This window comes from Kogia breviceps, chromosome 10, assembly GCF_026419965.1.
Source record: "Kogia breviceps isolate mKogBre1 chromosome 10, mKogBre1 haplotype 1, whole genome shotgun sequence".
NCBI lineage: Eukaryota > Metazoa > Chordata > Mammalia > Artiodactyla > Physeteridae > Kogia > Kogia breviceps.
Genome location: NC_081319.1, coordinates 68027180 through 68041662, shown reverse-complemented (window position 1 = coordinate 68041662; position 14483 = coordinate 68027180). Strand labels below are relative to the sequence as shown.

Sequence of the window (14483 nt, the reverse complement as noted above, 5' to 3'; positions counted from 1 at the left end):
GTGAGATGCAGATAAAGGAGAACGGGTCAGAGAAGACCATCCTTAGCCTTTACAGTGACTAGGTAAGTTAGGAAAAGGCACCCCCCACGTGCTCGAGACACTTTATTTCTACCTGTCAGGAAACTGTCATAACACATAAATCTTTGATGTCCTCAATATGCCTTCAGGCAGTGCACAGCTAACACTGGGAACCCAGCAACCCTGAAGCTGGTACTCCAAAGTGGCTCCTGGCTGGCTGGCTCTGAGTGCCTGCTGCCCCGAATTGTCCAGGGGAAAGAGGAGACACAGAGTGGTCCCAACCTCAGGTCTATAATGAGCTTGGGATCCCAACACAGGGACCAGGGGGAAGGGGCAGAGCAGTAGGCCAGCTTCAGGTCCAGCTGCGTGACAAACCCAGGAGGGGTTGGGGGTGGGTGGTGGGGGCCCTGAGGCACTCACGTTGAGGGCACCCAGGATGTTGAGCGTGGGCCCAATGCCCAGGTAGTAGATGGAGCGCAGGATGAGCGCCACGATGAGGGGGCGGATGCTATAGCGCTTGGTGAACAGGGCCGCGATGGAGAAGCAGATGAGGATCCAGAACAGCAGCGAGATGAGGGGGGAGCCCAGCACACCTGAGGGCCAGGGAACAGGGACAGGGCGGCTTGCTCAAGCCCACCCACCCAACAGACCCCAAGAAGCTACCCCTTTCTGGGAGCCTTCCCTGTAAGTTCCTGCTCACCTAGCTGTAGGGCCCTGCCCATCACACCTGCATCTGGAGGCCTAAGGTAAGAGGCCCTCTCCATCTGCTGCTACCATAACTGGTCTCTGCCTTGTATGTGTGTGTGCTGTCTCCAGAGGTCAAGGACCCTATCCATCCCCGTGATGAGGTGCAGAACCCAGAGGCCAGTGACGGGGGTGATTCTCCCTACTCTACATCCAGTCGCCTCAGAGCCTGGCCAGCTCACATCAGAGGAGGGAGCATGGAAGGCTCAGGGCCGCCACCTGCCAGCCCTGTGTCCTCACCTGTGGATGCGCCCTCCACATAAGGGTAGAAGAAGGCAATGATGATGTTGATAAAAACCGCCAGGTTGAAGGAGATGCTGCCCCACAGGGTCATGCGGCGGGAGAACCAGTAGATGAGTGGCATGCCTGGGGGAGGAGGTGGCAGGGCCAGGGTAAGGGGAGCCCCTGATTAACACCATCTGCCCACCCCATACCAGGCCGCAGAGCCTGCACAAGCTCCAGGCCCCACTTCAGGAGGAAAACGTGATCGGAGCCCTCCTTGGGGCAGGGTGGGACCCCCACCAGTAGGCGAGGGAGGCATCAGGGGCGTCAGTGAGCAGCTCCAGCCCCCCACCCCCACCCTCCTGCCAGCCCGCGGGGTCCTCACTGCGGAGCTTGCGCTGCCACTCCATCTCGTTGTGCAGGAAGGAGGACTGGTCGAAGAAGTCGCTCACTTTGCTACCCTGCTCATCCTGCTCGGTGGTGGTGAAGAGCCGGTGCTTGGTCTCCTCCGTCAGGAACTGGCAGATGCCAGGCACCGGGAACACGATCTGCTCCATGCTGCGGTCCTGCCGCACGATCTGGACGCACACGGGGCACCTGGTCACATCTGAGCCGTGGCCCCCGAGGGCCCAGCCCTCACTCGCGGCCCCCAGCTGTTCTCAGGTCCCACCTCTATCTGAGATGTGTGGTTCTCATAGTAGGCCAGGGGGTCCTCCTCCTCCTCCTGTGCCGGTGCTGAGGACTTGAGCATCTGTGACAGCTGCTTGTTGTTGAGGCTGAGCTGGGGGCGGGGGGAATGCTGAGGTCAGGCCTGCCCCCACCTCCATGCCGGGGCCCAGCTCTGAACTACACCCCACTGAATGACCCCCAGCTAGACCACACCCAGCCCCAAAGTGGGAGACAATCCTATAGGACAATCAGCACCCTCCACAGCCCTACCCAGGTGCACCCCTAGGTCTTGCTCCAGGCTTCCAGATGCCCCAGACCCACACCGCAGCCTTGCTCCCGCTCCTCTGTCCCAGTTACATCCCTGGCCACCAGGCCGGCTCCCACCGAGCCCCGCCCCCCAATTCTGAGCTGGCTCTTTACTCAGGTTCAAGCCAAGGCCTTGGGCCACAGGTTTGCCCTAAGTTCCTGGCCCCGCCCCCAGTCTCATCCCAGATTTCAGCCAGGATCTGAGGTCTCAGCTCTGCCCTCAGTCCCGCCCCCGAGTCATAGCCACGCCCTCCAACTCCTAGCCGCACCCCCAATACTATCCCATCCAATCTCCCACCTAGCCCCGCCCCTAGATCTAAGCCCCGCCCCATGCCCAGCCCTATCCTCTGGGCCCCACCATGGAAGAGATGCCCTCGGCCTCCTCCTCTTGGATGCGCTTCACGGGCTTCAGCAGGTGCTGCAGCTGCTTGTTGTGCCTGGAGAGCTGAGTGAGATGGCAGCGCAGAGTCACTGGGTCGTGGTCGCTGGTGGGGGCGTGGCCGCTAGGGCGTGGCCATGGGGTGGGGCCGGTACCTGCAGCGCCAGGATGTAGATGTTGTGGCCCACTTCCCGAGGGCTCACATCCGAGTTCTCACGCTCCTCCTCCTGCAGGTAGGCCTTCTTGATGACGTCCACCTGCCGGGTCAGGGGCTGCTGAATGCCCTCTTCCTGGGGCATAGGGCGGGCTGGGCTCTGATCCCCAGCCCCACACACCCCATCTGGTCCGCCTCCCCACTTGACCGCCAACCCAGCCTCACCAGCTCCTGGGGCCGCAGGCTGATGAGGATGCGCTCGGCGTTTTCACTGTCGTGCCGGCTCTCCATCAGAGCCAGGAGCAGCTTGGAGGCGTTGTCCTGGGGGAGAGGAAGGAGGGACAGGCCACAGTCTGAGGGCCCCCACCACCCCCTCCACTGACTACTCCGTAACAGCCTCTCTTGGCCGGTAAGTCCCATGGCCTTCTTGTTCCCCACTTACCCCCAGGGCTTGCTGTGAGAAGGGTGCTGTGTATCCAGTCCACCCACAGGCCACCTTCCCCTACCCTGTGCACCCCCAGACAACAGAGACAGACACAGGAGGCCCTCGGATAAACCCAGAACATGTTTGCTTCTAGAGCGAGCAAGTGTACATCCAACACGTTTGCTCACACATGCACTTGTGTATAAACATGCACACATCACACACCTGCACATCACCCATGCTTGCACACGTGATGCCCACACCGCACACACACAAATGCTACCATCACACACACCAGCATGTACACTCAACACACGCATCACATGCACACCCACGCATGCTCACGTGGGCTGCCAAGGGCCCCACCTTGAGTTGCAGCACCAGGTCCATACGGTACTTGCACAGGGGACTGATGTCATTGAGAATCAGCGCGGTGATGATGTCTATGCCATTGGACTCGTGCGTCACGATGCAGGTCTGGCGGGAGGCAGGGGTGGGGGGTGACACGGGGCCTGGACCCCCTCAGAATCATGGCAGCTCCAGGGGCCTCGGTCTGTCCCCTGCCCGGCCTGCTCCATCCTCCCCCATGTCCATGCTGCCATGTACCGCTCCTACGGCTCACCTGGTTCTCGTGGCAGGGGCCCTGGCAATACTCGGTGAGGGTCTCCAGGGTCTGGATGACGAGGCCCACGTTGTCCTCGTTGATGTAGAGCCCCAGCAGCCCCAGACCGCCCGTGGTGCTGCCGCACATGATGTCCAAGAACTGCAGAGTCTCGCACACCAGGTTGTAGTTGGTCTTGTTGTTCTGGCAGCGCAGGAAGTTCTGAAGAGCACAGGAGCGGGGGCGTGGCACCGCTGCAGCAGGGAGGGAGGGGCCCCCCTGGGGACCCCGATGCTGCAGGCTGCAGGGGTGGGGGCCTTGCCAGACTCAGAGCCGTGGTGTTCAGGCCAGATGCAGATGCGAGGCACGGAATATGGGTGGGGTCGGGAGGTGGGGCAGGCCCGGGGAGGCGGGACAGGTGTCGGGAGGCAGGGCCGGGAACAGGGAGGCGGGGTCAGGTGGGGCAGGGCCTCACCTGCAGATCCCGGTTGTGGTTCTCACACAGCAGCTGCAGAAAGCGCAGGATGGGCTGCATGATGAGCACGGACGTGCCCATCTCGTTGCTCCGCACGCGCTCGCCCACCTCATGCCCCTGGCGCAGGCTGGGGCCCAGCGAATAGCGGGATGAGGAGCTGGGCATCCAGAAGGAGGCCACGCGGCCTGCAGGGTGAGGCCTGGTTAGGCGGGGGCTGCTGGGAGCAGCCAGACCCTCACCCTCAGCCTCCGTTCCCACCCTCAGTCCCCAGCCTGCCCACCTTGCCTTGTGCCCACGTCCTCATCCCTGGGGCCCAGGACCCCACTCACCCTGTACCCTCTGAGCCTGACCTTTGGCGGTGGGGTCTGCTGGCTCCCGGTCCTCGCGTGGCTGGCTGCCCAGGTCGCTCATGTTGACAGCCACCGTGGACTTGGTCTCCTGCTGGGCCCGCTTCATGCGGTCGTGCAGCACCTTGAAGAAGCGCTCTGACTTCTTGTCGCTCGTCATCAGGTTGTAGAAGGATTTCTGCGGGTGGACAGTGAGGCAGGGGGCAGCCTCAGCACCAGGACTGGCTCTAAGCAGCCCTCGGCGAGACCCGGGGGGCTCCATCCTGTGCTGCAGGGACAAGGTGGCGGAGACAGTGACACCCCTGTGCCCTGCGCCTAAGGCTGGGGTGGGGGGCAGTCAGGACCAGCAGAGCTAGAGGAGGAAGGGCCAGTGCCAGTGATGCTGAAGGCCTGCACTAGCTTCCTAACCACCTGCATCTGCCTTTGACCTTCCGTCAGTTCCCCACACAGCAGCTAGAGGGGTCTCTCTGAAGTCTAAGTCACGTCCCTCCTCTGCTCAAAACCCTGAATCTTCCCCAGGGGCAGGCCTGGGCCCACAGTGCCCACAAGGCCACGTGATGGGCTGCCACCTCCCTGACCCCAGCTCCTACCACTCGTCCCTCCTCCACCCGCTCCAGCCACATCAGCCGCTCCCCCTTCACGGCCTTCTGCTGCTGGCTCTGCCCCGTGCGCCCTGCCCCACTTCACGTGCTCACTTCCGGGTCCTCATTCACACGGTCCCCTCTCAGGGGCCTTCCCCATCACTCCTTCTAAGATACCCCTAGCCCAGAACTCCTGAAGCCCCCTGCCTGAATTGTCACCATCCAGCATGTTCTCCGTATTACGCAGGGATTGCAGTTAGGGACTGTTGTCCCCGCTAGGATATGAGTACCAAGAGAACATGGGTTTTGTGTCTTTCCTTCACTGCTGAATCCTTAGCGCCTAGAACACTGCCAGGCACACAGAAGGCACTCACTAAATGCAGACTTACAGGAAGAATGAATGAATGAATAAATAAATGAATGGAGATAAAATAATCAGAGAGAGCTTTTGGAGATAGTAGGCCTTTACTTGGACACCAAAGGCTGAGGATGTGGAAGAGGAGGGAAGGAGACCTGAGCAGAGGCTGAGAGGCAAGAATGGTGGACTAATAGAGGGGGGGATGGTGGGCGACAGGCCCAGGCCCGGCTGGAGCAGGGCGGGGGTGCAGGATAGAAAAGGGCCATGTCACTCGGGGGCCGATACGGGAGGCAGAGCCTCCCACGAGTAGCCGGACTCACACTGGCCGCTGGCACCCAGCCCTGCAGCCCCACCCCCATGGCCTGGAGACAGGCACACTGTCCCCCTCCTGAGCAGGGGGCACCACCCTAGGAGGTGAGCCCCCTGCAGCCCCGTCCCCCTCCACACCTGGATCTCGGTGTTGCCACCGTCCAGCAGGCGGATGGCCAGGCCAATGCTCTCCTGGAAGATCTTTTCGTTCTTGGTGCTGGTGATGAGGTCACATACCAGCTTGGTAGCCCCCTCCTTGTCCAGCCGGCACTGGGTGGCTGCAATCGCTGACCAGTCTTGGTCCAGGCCTGGAGTGGGCAAACTCACTTAAGGGGAAGCAGGTGGAGGGAGGGGAAGGAAGGGCCCAGAGCAAATGGGCCTCCCGGAGGCATAGCAGGGGAGACGCGGTACTGACCGGTGCCCATGGGGTCTGGAAGGTCCCCCCGCGAGCTGGACTTCCGGTTCTGGAGGTAGTTTTGTAGGAGCATTTTGCGCAGCTGGTTGCCCTGCAGGGAAGGGAGCAAGTCCTACAGTGGCCCATTTCACCCTCTACCCCCTAGCCCAGCAGTCCTGGTCCTGAGCCTCTGGACCTCGTGGTCAAGCCCACCGGCATCCAGCCGACCTGGGCACTCACCCGGTCCCCGTACTTGGTCTTCTTAAGCAGCATTTGCTGCAGCGTCCTCAACACCTTGACGCACAGCTTCTCCTCCGACTCCATGAGGTCTTTGGTGTGCTGTATCAGCCTGGCCGGCAGGGAAGGAGGGCACACTTGGGGCGGCCCCCTCCCCCCTCCAGCTGCTGTCCCTGACTACGGCCCTCTGACCCCATGGGCTTTTCCCGTCCTGGCCCGCTGTGCCCCTGCCGCCCCCATGCCCCAGCCCCACATCCCACTCACTTGGACAGGAAGCCTCCACTCTCACAGCGCTGGTGGGCCTCACTGCCCTCCAGGAAGAGCAACTCGGGCCAGTGCAGGACGTCCACCAGCACGGACAGCTCGGCCTGCACTAGGGGCTTCAGCCGCTCCTCCAGGGCCGTGATGATGTCCTGGGGTGGGTGGCGTGGGGAGGGCAGGGTCACCGCTGAGCGAGGTGCAGGCCACCCAGGCCCAAGGGATGACCAGGGCGTGACTGCCGTTCCCCCCACCCCAACGCCAAAGCGCCCCATGGATTGGCCTGTGCCTGTCTGAGGGGCCCTGGGCCCACGGAGCCACCCAGGACAGAGCGTGATGTCTGTCTGCTCAGACCCCCTGGGCATACCCTGGCTTTCCTCCCAGCCCCTTCTCTAGCTCTGTGTGACCTTGGGTAAACCCTTTGCCCCCTCTGGGCCTCGATTTTCTGCCACATGGGGATAGTAACTCACCACACCCCCCCTCTAGAGGCCAATGAGACAGTGGACAGAGTGTGTTCTCTAAACACGAAGGTGCTGTTGGGAGCGAGGGGTGTACCGGCCCCGTTCACGAGCACCAACCCTGGAATGGTGCCCCTCAGTCCTCTGCCCCTAGCAGCCCCCAGGAGTGGACGAGCTGACCAGCCCCTTCCCGGGGAGTGTGGCAGCACAGAAAGGGACACTCCCCAGCCCCACGCCCACCTGCAGCTTCTCGATGATGTTCTTGTAGTCCCACTGGTTGGGGGTGGGCATGACGCGGGGGAAGGCCCGCGGGGCCGTCTTGTAGTTGGAGACGTTCCGCTGGGCGGCAGCTGTACAGCTGGCACCACTGCTGAGCAGCGAGCTGATGTGGGCATCCAGGTCCATGGGCAGCGAGATGGCCCGGCCCTTGGCTGAGGGGAGAGGGGACAGGGCACTGGTGGGGGGTGAGGGCTCAGCCAGAGGGGCCAGGCTCAGGAGCTGTCGCACTGGGGACAGGGCCTGGGGTGCACGGGCCCCCACCCTGGCCCCCACTTGAATTGAGGTGCCCTCTCCCCTTTTTAGGGTAAAAAGAGGGAATTTTTGCCTCTTCGTTTCCACCCTGGCTCCACTCTGACCCCTCCCCCTCCACTCTCCCACCTCCCCTCTCCCCTTCCCTGACTCTCCCTAACAATCTACAGCCTCCCTCCTGCCTGAGACCATTTGTAAGCCCAAGAAACTCTGCTCGGGGGATGTCACCCAGCACTCTCCTCCGGGGAACTGACTCAGAGGAGAAAACAGCCTTTCTCAATTGCCAAGACGTCAGTTAGACTCCAAGGAGGACTTACTGAGCACCACCTAGGAGCCGCTGATGGGCGAGCTTCACGATAAGGTGTTCACTGTGAGGGCGGGCATCCCGGAGGAGGAGAGAGGAGGGGAGGGGAGGAGAGAGAAGGGGAGGGGACGGGCTGGCCAGCGGCCCAGCACACTCACCCACCATGGCGAGGGTCCGGATGCAGGCCTCCACGGAACCCTTGTGCTGCTGCTGCAGCCACGGACACTCAAGCAGCCGTGTGGTGGACTGCAGCAGCTGCACGACGATCGTCTGGTGTGTCTGCAAGAGGCAATGCGCCTGCTGCCACAGCCCGGCCCACACTCCACCCTGGGCAGCCCCAGGCTGGTGACCAGAGTCTACTGAGTCTGGGCGTGGGCGGAGGGATAAGGCCTCCACTAGCTACCATGGGCTTTTGTGCCAGTTGGAAAAAGGCAACCCCTTTTCTCTCAGCAGTGCGCAACCTGCGCAACTATACATGGCAGCCCTGTGAGCACTCCCCGAGGTCCAGGCCTGGGGCTTATAACCCTATTGCTGACCCTTTTCTTCCTTTAAAAAAATTTCAAATAAATTAATATTGTGGAAAGGGGATATATTTACATGGTTCAAAAACCAAAAGGTTATAAGAAAGAATACTTCAAGAAGTCTCGGGACTTCCCTGGTGGTCCAGTGGTAAAGAATCTGCCTTACAATGCAGGGGATGCAGGTTCGATCCCTGGTCAGGGAACTAAGATCCCATGTGCTTCAGGGCAACTAAGCCCGTGTGCCACAACTACTAAGCTCGTGTGCCTTAACTAGAGAGACTGCGTGCCACAAACTACAGAGCCCACGTGCTCTGGAACCTGCGCGCCACAACTAGAGAAGGGAAAACCTGCACACCACGACTAGAGAGAAGCCCGTGCGCCACCATGAAAAATCCCACATGCCTCGAGGATCTCGAGTGCCGCAACTAAGACCCGACACGGCCAATAAATAAACAAATAAAATCTTTTAAAACAAAAAAGAAGTCTTGACCCCGTCACCCCCATTCTCCCATGCTCTACCCTGTGGTTAATGAGAGGCGGGGAAAGCTGATACACATCACCAGAGTCCCAAAGGGGTCCCAGGGCCCAAACACATATGTGTCAAAACAAGCCCATCCTGGCTGGGAGGGTGGGACCCAGTGTTTTTTCGCTCAGAAGCACTATCCCTGCTCCACACTCAGTCCCTCTACCTATAGGCAGCCCTTTGTTTGGTTTCTTGCGTGTCCTTCCAGTGTTTCTTTATGAATTAGGTGGTGTAGCAGGGTCCTTCCTCAAGGGAACCTGGGTCTCTTCCTTTCAAGGGGCTCTGGGCTGTGACGTGGCTCGAGTCTGGGAATTGGGGGATTGAGGGGCTGTGACTCTCAGGGATTCAAGTCCAACACCTGTTCACAGCCTAGAGCTCTTCTGCGTCTACGGATAAGAAAGGCTTTAAGAAGACTGTCCACCTCTTTCAGTTCTAGGGGCACCATGACCAACTAGCCAACACTGATGATGCTGTGCATCAGATTCTCCTGCTTCGGCTCTGCCATGACTGCAGTAATCGTCACACCTTGTCTTCAGTGCATAAGGGCTGCCAGGTGTCCCAGGCCACCCTGGGACCCATCGTACCAAGTGAATTTAGGAATTCCTGTTCTATGGTAATTTCCACTGTAATTCCCAACCCACGGAAACTGTGAGATAATAAACGTTTGTGGTTTTAAACTGCTATATTTGGGGATAATTTGCTACACAGCATTGATAACTAATACACGTTTACATTCTTCTGCTGTATCTTTATAAGCTACAAGCAAATATGAATATATATATTCTGACTCCCCCACCACCCCGCCACCCACACAGAAGCCGCCAGCAGCTGGAGCTCACCTGCAGGGAGGTGCTGTTCTCAGAGAACGGGGAGCTGAAGAAGGCGTTGATGGTGTCCAGCACGACGGTCAGCACATACTTCTCCAGGGTGGGGTCAGACAGGCGCTTCTCACGCTTACTGCAGACCTGGAGTAGGAGAGACTGATGCCTGGGGTCCCCTCCACTCCCACCCCCTGGAAGGCCGCTGCCCCCTGCCCCCGGCCATGGTCTGCCTGCCAGCCCACACCCCAACAGGCACGGACCCGAGCCATGTCCAGGGTGAAGTTCTCAAAGAGTGTCCAGATGTGGTTGCTGGTATAGATCTCCTTCATCTCCACCTCTGTGTCCACGTAGCAGTGGTTCACAAAGTTCACGTAGGCCATTTTCACCTGGGCAGGAGGGGCCGGGAGGTCAGGGCACAAGCCGGGTCTCCCTCTCTGAGCTTCCCTGATTCCTCCCGACCCTCCCCTTGCTCCTCTGCCCAAGTCCCCACCACCTCTCCACCTCCCAAGCCCTGTCCACTTCCCCCACTTTCCCTCCCTCCCTCCCCCTGTCCCACCCAGCAGGGCTGAGGGGCTGGCTCCCCACCCCCAGCCCCCCGGGATCCCCATGTGCACACAGGCCCCACCTCCGTGATGCAGTCCTCGTGCGTCACCACGGACACCACATCCTCCAGGGGCAGCAGGGACGTGCACTTGATCTCGGTGTAGACGTTCTTGCCCTCGGCGCAGGCGGCCAGAAGGTCCACCAGGGAAATGTGGTACATGAGGGGGCTGTGGTCCTCTACGCCGTCCCGGGCAGTCTTCATCATGTCCAGCAGGTGGGCCAGCGAGGCCTTGTCGTTGTAGAACACGACCACGTCGTCACCTGCGTTGGTCAGCTGTGGGTGGGAAGGGGGCACATCAGACCCCCTCAGTCCAGCAGGCTCAGGGCCCCAGCCCTCTCCTGTGCTTCCCAGGGAGAGACTAGGACTCTGGGACTCTGACTCCAGCCCTCACCCAACACTCAGGAAAACCCTCCCCTGTTTGAGTTTCTGAGGTTCCCTGGCCCTTGGGGCCCCAGGCTGATGTCTCAGGCCCTCTGCTGTTAGCTAGGACACCAAACCCCAGACTCAGGAAGTCCCCCCTCCTCTAAGGAAAGAAATCCCACTTGGGCTTGTCTCAGAGGCGCCTCCTCCAGGAAGTCCTTTGTAATCCCACCCTCTCCCGGCTCACCCTCTCTCCCCTGTGCTCCCATAGCTGTAGTTTAAACTCTCGAGGAGCATACACTGCATCCCTCTGGTGTCGGCGATTAGGTTAGTCACAGTAATATAATAATAGCAATTAATAATTGACACTGCACAGCACTTCCAGACACATCTCATTGATAAGTCCCTCATTCCCTCATCTCACTTGAGTGTCTGCTCCTTTCTCTCCCTGCTCCTCCCCACCCTGTGAAATGCTCCAGAGCAGAGAGCATGTCTGTTCCAGATTTAGATTCAGCCCTTCACCCCTTCACTTGTTTACTGAGTACGTACTATGTGCCAGACCCTGGGGCCCTAGCAATGAGCACAAAAGCTGTGATCCCTGTCCCCCCGGGCACACTGCCCTCGGAACTTTCATTTGACTGATTTCCCCCAGGGATACATGGTCCTTGGTACATAGCAGGTACCTCATGATTTGTAAATAAACGACAATAAATGATAAATGAAGGAATGAGTGTTTCAGTTCTCTCAGGCCCGTTATCTGAGTTCTACAAGGCGCCTAATTTCTCCTGGGCCTTGCTTGAGTCCTATTAGGCTGCAGCCCAAGTCCTGCTAGACCAGCCTCTGTGTCCTCAGTTCTCCCCCAAGTCCCCTCCACAGCCCAGCACCCCAGGGCCCCTCTATGACCCACTGTCTGATTCCTCCAAGTCTGGGTCCTGCCTGCCCGCTGCCCGAGTTCCCCAAGCACCCCTCGGCCACCCTCACCTCAGTCATGATCATGTCCTGGCACTTCTTGACGTACTTGCCCTCGGCCTTGATGACGGTGTGCAGGAAGTCCAGGTACTGCACGTGGCGCCCGTGGGTGGCCAGCAGGTGCACGAAGTGCTGCAACACGGGCTCGCCGATCTCAGAGCACAGCTGATAGTTGTTCAGGAAGATGTGCTGCATGGTCTCCGCCTCCAGCAGCTGCAGGCGGGCAGGGCGTCCGTCAGAGAGGGGGATCACACAGCCCAGCCCTGCCCCGGAGCCCCGGGCCCCGCACTCTCACCCCTGGCGTGAGGAAGAGGTGCAGGTGCTTGTGCAGCAGGGCCTGGTTGCCGGTGTTCCCAGCGCAGAACTTCTGCAGGAACTGGTGTGTGTAGCGCAGAATCTCCATCATCTTGGCATCGCCCTGGACGCAGACAGGAGGGGAGAAGGTGCCAGGGCCACCACAGGGTGAAGGCCAGGCTGGGTCTGGGGCCAGAGCGCAGACAGGTGTGGGGGTGGGTCAGGGCTCAGGATTGGGACCCCAGGGTGGCCAGGTTCAAGGTGGGTCAGGATATGGAAACGTGTGAGGGACTGAGGGTCAGAGGCTGAGATGAGGCCAGAGTCGGGGAGCAAGGCTAACAGGTCGGGGTCAGGTGAACACTGAGGGAGTGTCAGGGTCAAGAGTGGGGTGAAGTTGGAGAAATATCAAGATCAAGATCAGTCAAGGGGAGGGGGTCCATGGTTGAAATGAGGCTATGTCTGGAGTTATAGGCCAGGGTGGGCTTGGGGACAGTCAGGGTAAGAGGTCAGGGTGAGGCTAGGGAATAGAATCAAAGTCATGGGCCAAGGAGAGAATGGAGTCAGATTAGGGTTAACATAGGTCAAGGTAAGGAAGTTGAGGGTCAAAGGTTAAAATGATGCTGAGAGTTTGAGGATTAGACCAGAGAGGGAAACAGAAGCTGGAGTCAGAGTCAAGAATCAGGGTGAGACTGGAGTCAATTCAAGGTCAAAGTGGACCAGGATGAGGGGTGGAAGGTCAAAGGTCAAGATGACAATAAGATTGGATTCAGGGGTCAAGGTATGTGGGGCAGGCCAAGGTAAAAGGTCAGGGTGAGGCCGGGTTAGGTCAGCATCAGGGGTTAGTGTGTGGTTTGGGTTGGGTCAGGGTTCAGGGTGAAGCTGCCCTGGGGAGTCAGAGGTCAGCAGTCGGGTGTCACCTTGTCATAGGGGATCTGCAGCAGGTCCAGCATGACCTTGTGGGCATCCATGTTCTTAAGCAGCCGCTGCTGTTTCTTCCTCATCTGCTCCCCGACGCCACACATCTTGTTCAGCCGCTCCAGGATCTGGGGGAGGGGAGGGTGAGCCCAGGGCCCCTTCCCACTTCCTCAAGCTTCCCCTCTGCCCAGACCCACCCCTCAGCCGACCACAGCCGAGCCCCAGCTCACACCGGGGACAGGAAGAGGGAAGGAGGCCACGGCCGCTGAATCAGATCCCTGCAGCAAGGCAGGAAAGAACTAAAAGCCCGATTCCACCCATCAGAGCCAACAGAACAACATGACTGTGAAATGGAATTTCATTAAGTTCCTTCAGCTTTAAAATAATTCCATCTGGACCTTGGCAGAGTCATTTTCAACACTCAAGGAAAGCTGGAGGATATCTTCCAAGGAGGCGGGGAGCAGAGGCGAAAGAGGCCAGCCCACAGACCCACACCCGAGGACCCGGCCACTCACGCCCTTGACGATCTGGTAGTTCTCACTGCTCTTCTCCCCAGGCAGGTGCAGAAAGCCCTCCTCGTCCGTGGGCCGCTGGGGGCACGGGGAGAGGGGTCAGCCAGGCCCAGCCCTCGCGGGGGCCCTGCCCCCACTCCTGCACCACGCGCACCTCCTTCTTGTCTTTGGCGGCGCCTGCCTCCACCTCCTCGCCCTTGCCGCTACCCTTCTTGTCCACCCACAGCTCCGACTTCTCCACCATGGTCCGCAGCCGGTCCAGCTCCGACTTGATCACCTTGTAGTTCTCCACGTCCTGGGCTGAGATCAGCAGCTGCACCTGAAGGTCAAAGACAGGCGTGGCCGATGAGAGCATCCCCAGGTCCACTGCCTCAGAGACTCCCGGCGCTGCACTATCCCGGCCTCTCTGCTCCTGGCATCTCCACTCTACAACTGCTCTTCTCCACAGAGCCAGATCCTACTCGGAGTTTATGGCTCTAAGTCCACTTCTTCCAGGAAGGCTTCCCTGATGGCCACAGACTCCCCTGCACCCCCGGTCATGAGCTGCGTCATCATCTGGCTTCAGTTATTCACTGACTCGTGTCACGTGCTGCTGTGGCCTGTCAGTTGTTCATGCAAAACCTGAACAGGGCAGGGCAAGGCATACTGACATCACTGAATGCTGGGAACTGAACCCTGACTCCCATCCCACCTTACCCGCTCTGGGTCAGTGGGTAAGAGAAGAAAGCTAAAGTCCCCTGGGCCTCAATTTCTCCCACCTGTAAAACAGCAATGAGAGTAGAGACCACGCTGTCGGGGCTGCTTGGAGAATTCCATGAATGCAAGCCCAGCGCTCAGCGCCTGGTACATGGCGCTTGCTCATTAAATACCACTCCCCCCTCACAGGGAGCGGCCGAGACCACATGACATCACAGTGACAAAGCCAGTCCCCTTGGTGAAGGCTGAGTACGCACTAGGCATGATTCAAAGCACTTATTAGCAAAGGTGCACGTGATAGTGTGAAATCTGTAAAGTGCTGTCCACCTCATAAGACAAGACAGGCCTGGAGCCAGGCTGAGAGGAGACTGAGGTGGCCAGGACGTAGCTCCCACTTTAAGGAGCTCGGCAAGGCCAAACACCCCAGGGAGGCATCTCGAGCTGCTCCCCGGGCTGTGAGCTGCTCCGTCCTTGCATCCCCCACTAGCGTCCAGTCTGTGGC

The 14483-nt window shown here is 59.5% G+C and overlaps 1 protein-coding gene across 2 annotated transcripts in view; it reads right to left on the bottom strand.

Moving 5' to 3' along the window:
- The window catches only part of ITPR3 (inositol 1,4,5-trisphosphate receptor type 3), a 67550-nt gene that overhangs the window by 6451 nt on the left and 46616 nt on the right, over positions 1-14483 (bottom strand). For both annotated transcript variants that reach the window (XM_059077988.2, XM_067006039.1), the window contains 25 exons: positions 13440-13604; positions 13289-13363; positions 12776-12901; positions 11860-11982; positions 11577-11777; positions 10257-10508; positions 9892-10017; positions 9650-9775; positions 7925-8045; positions 7175-7365; positions 6483-6631; positions 6222-6330; positions 6003-6093; positions 5726-5895; positions 4343-4517; positions 3993-4177; positions 3539-3739; positions 3283-3393; positions 2718-2813; positions 2494-2595; positions 2318-2404; positions 1655-1765; positions 1370-1562; positions 1003-1128; positions 439-611 (listed from right to left, as the gene is read on the bottom strand). In XM_059077988.2, coding sequence (XP_058933971.2) covers positions 439-611; positions 1003-1128; positions 1370-1562; positions 1655-1765; positions 2318-2404; positions 2494-2595; positions 2718-2813; positions 3283-3393; positions 3539-3739; positions 3993-4177; positions 4343-4517; positions 5726-5895; positions 6003-6093; positions 6222-6330; positions 6483-6631; positions 7175-7365; positions 7925-8045; positions 9650-9775; positions 9892-10017; positions 10257-10508; positions 11577-11777; positions 11860-11982; positions 12776-12901; positions 13289-13363; positions 13440-13604 — 3585 coding nt within the window. The remainder of the gene's footprint in view (positions 1-438; positions 612-1002; positions 1129-1369; positions 1563-1654; positions 1766-2317; positions 2405-2493; positions 2596-2717; positions 2814-3282; positions 3394-3538; positions 3740-3992; positions 4178-4342; positions 4518-5725; positions 5896-6002; positions 6094-6221; positions 6331-6482; positions 6632-7174; positions 7366-7924; positions 8046-9649; positions 9776-9891; positions 10018-10256; positions 10509-11576; positions 11778-11859; positions 11983-12775; positions 12902-13288; positions 13364-13439; positions 13605-14483) is intronic.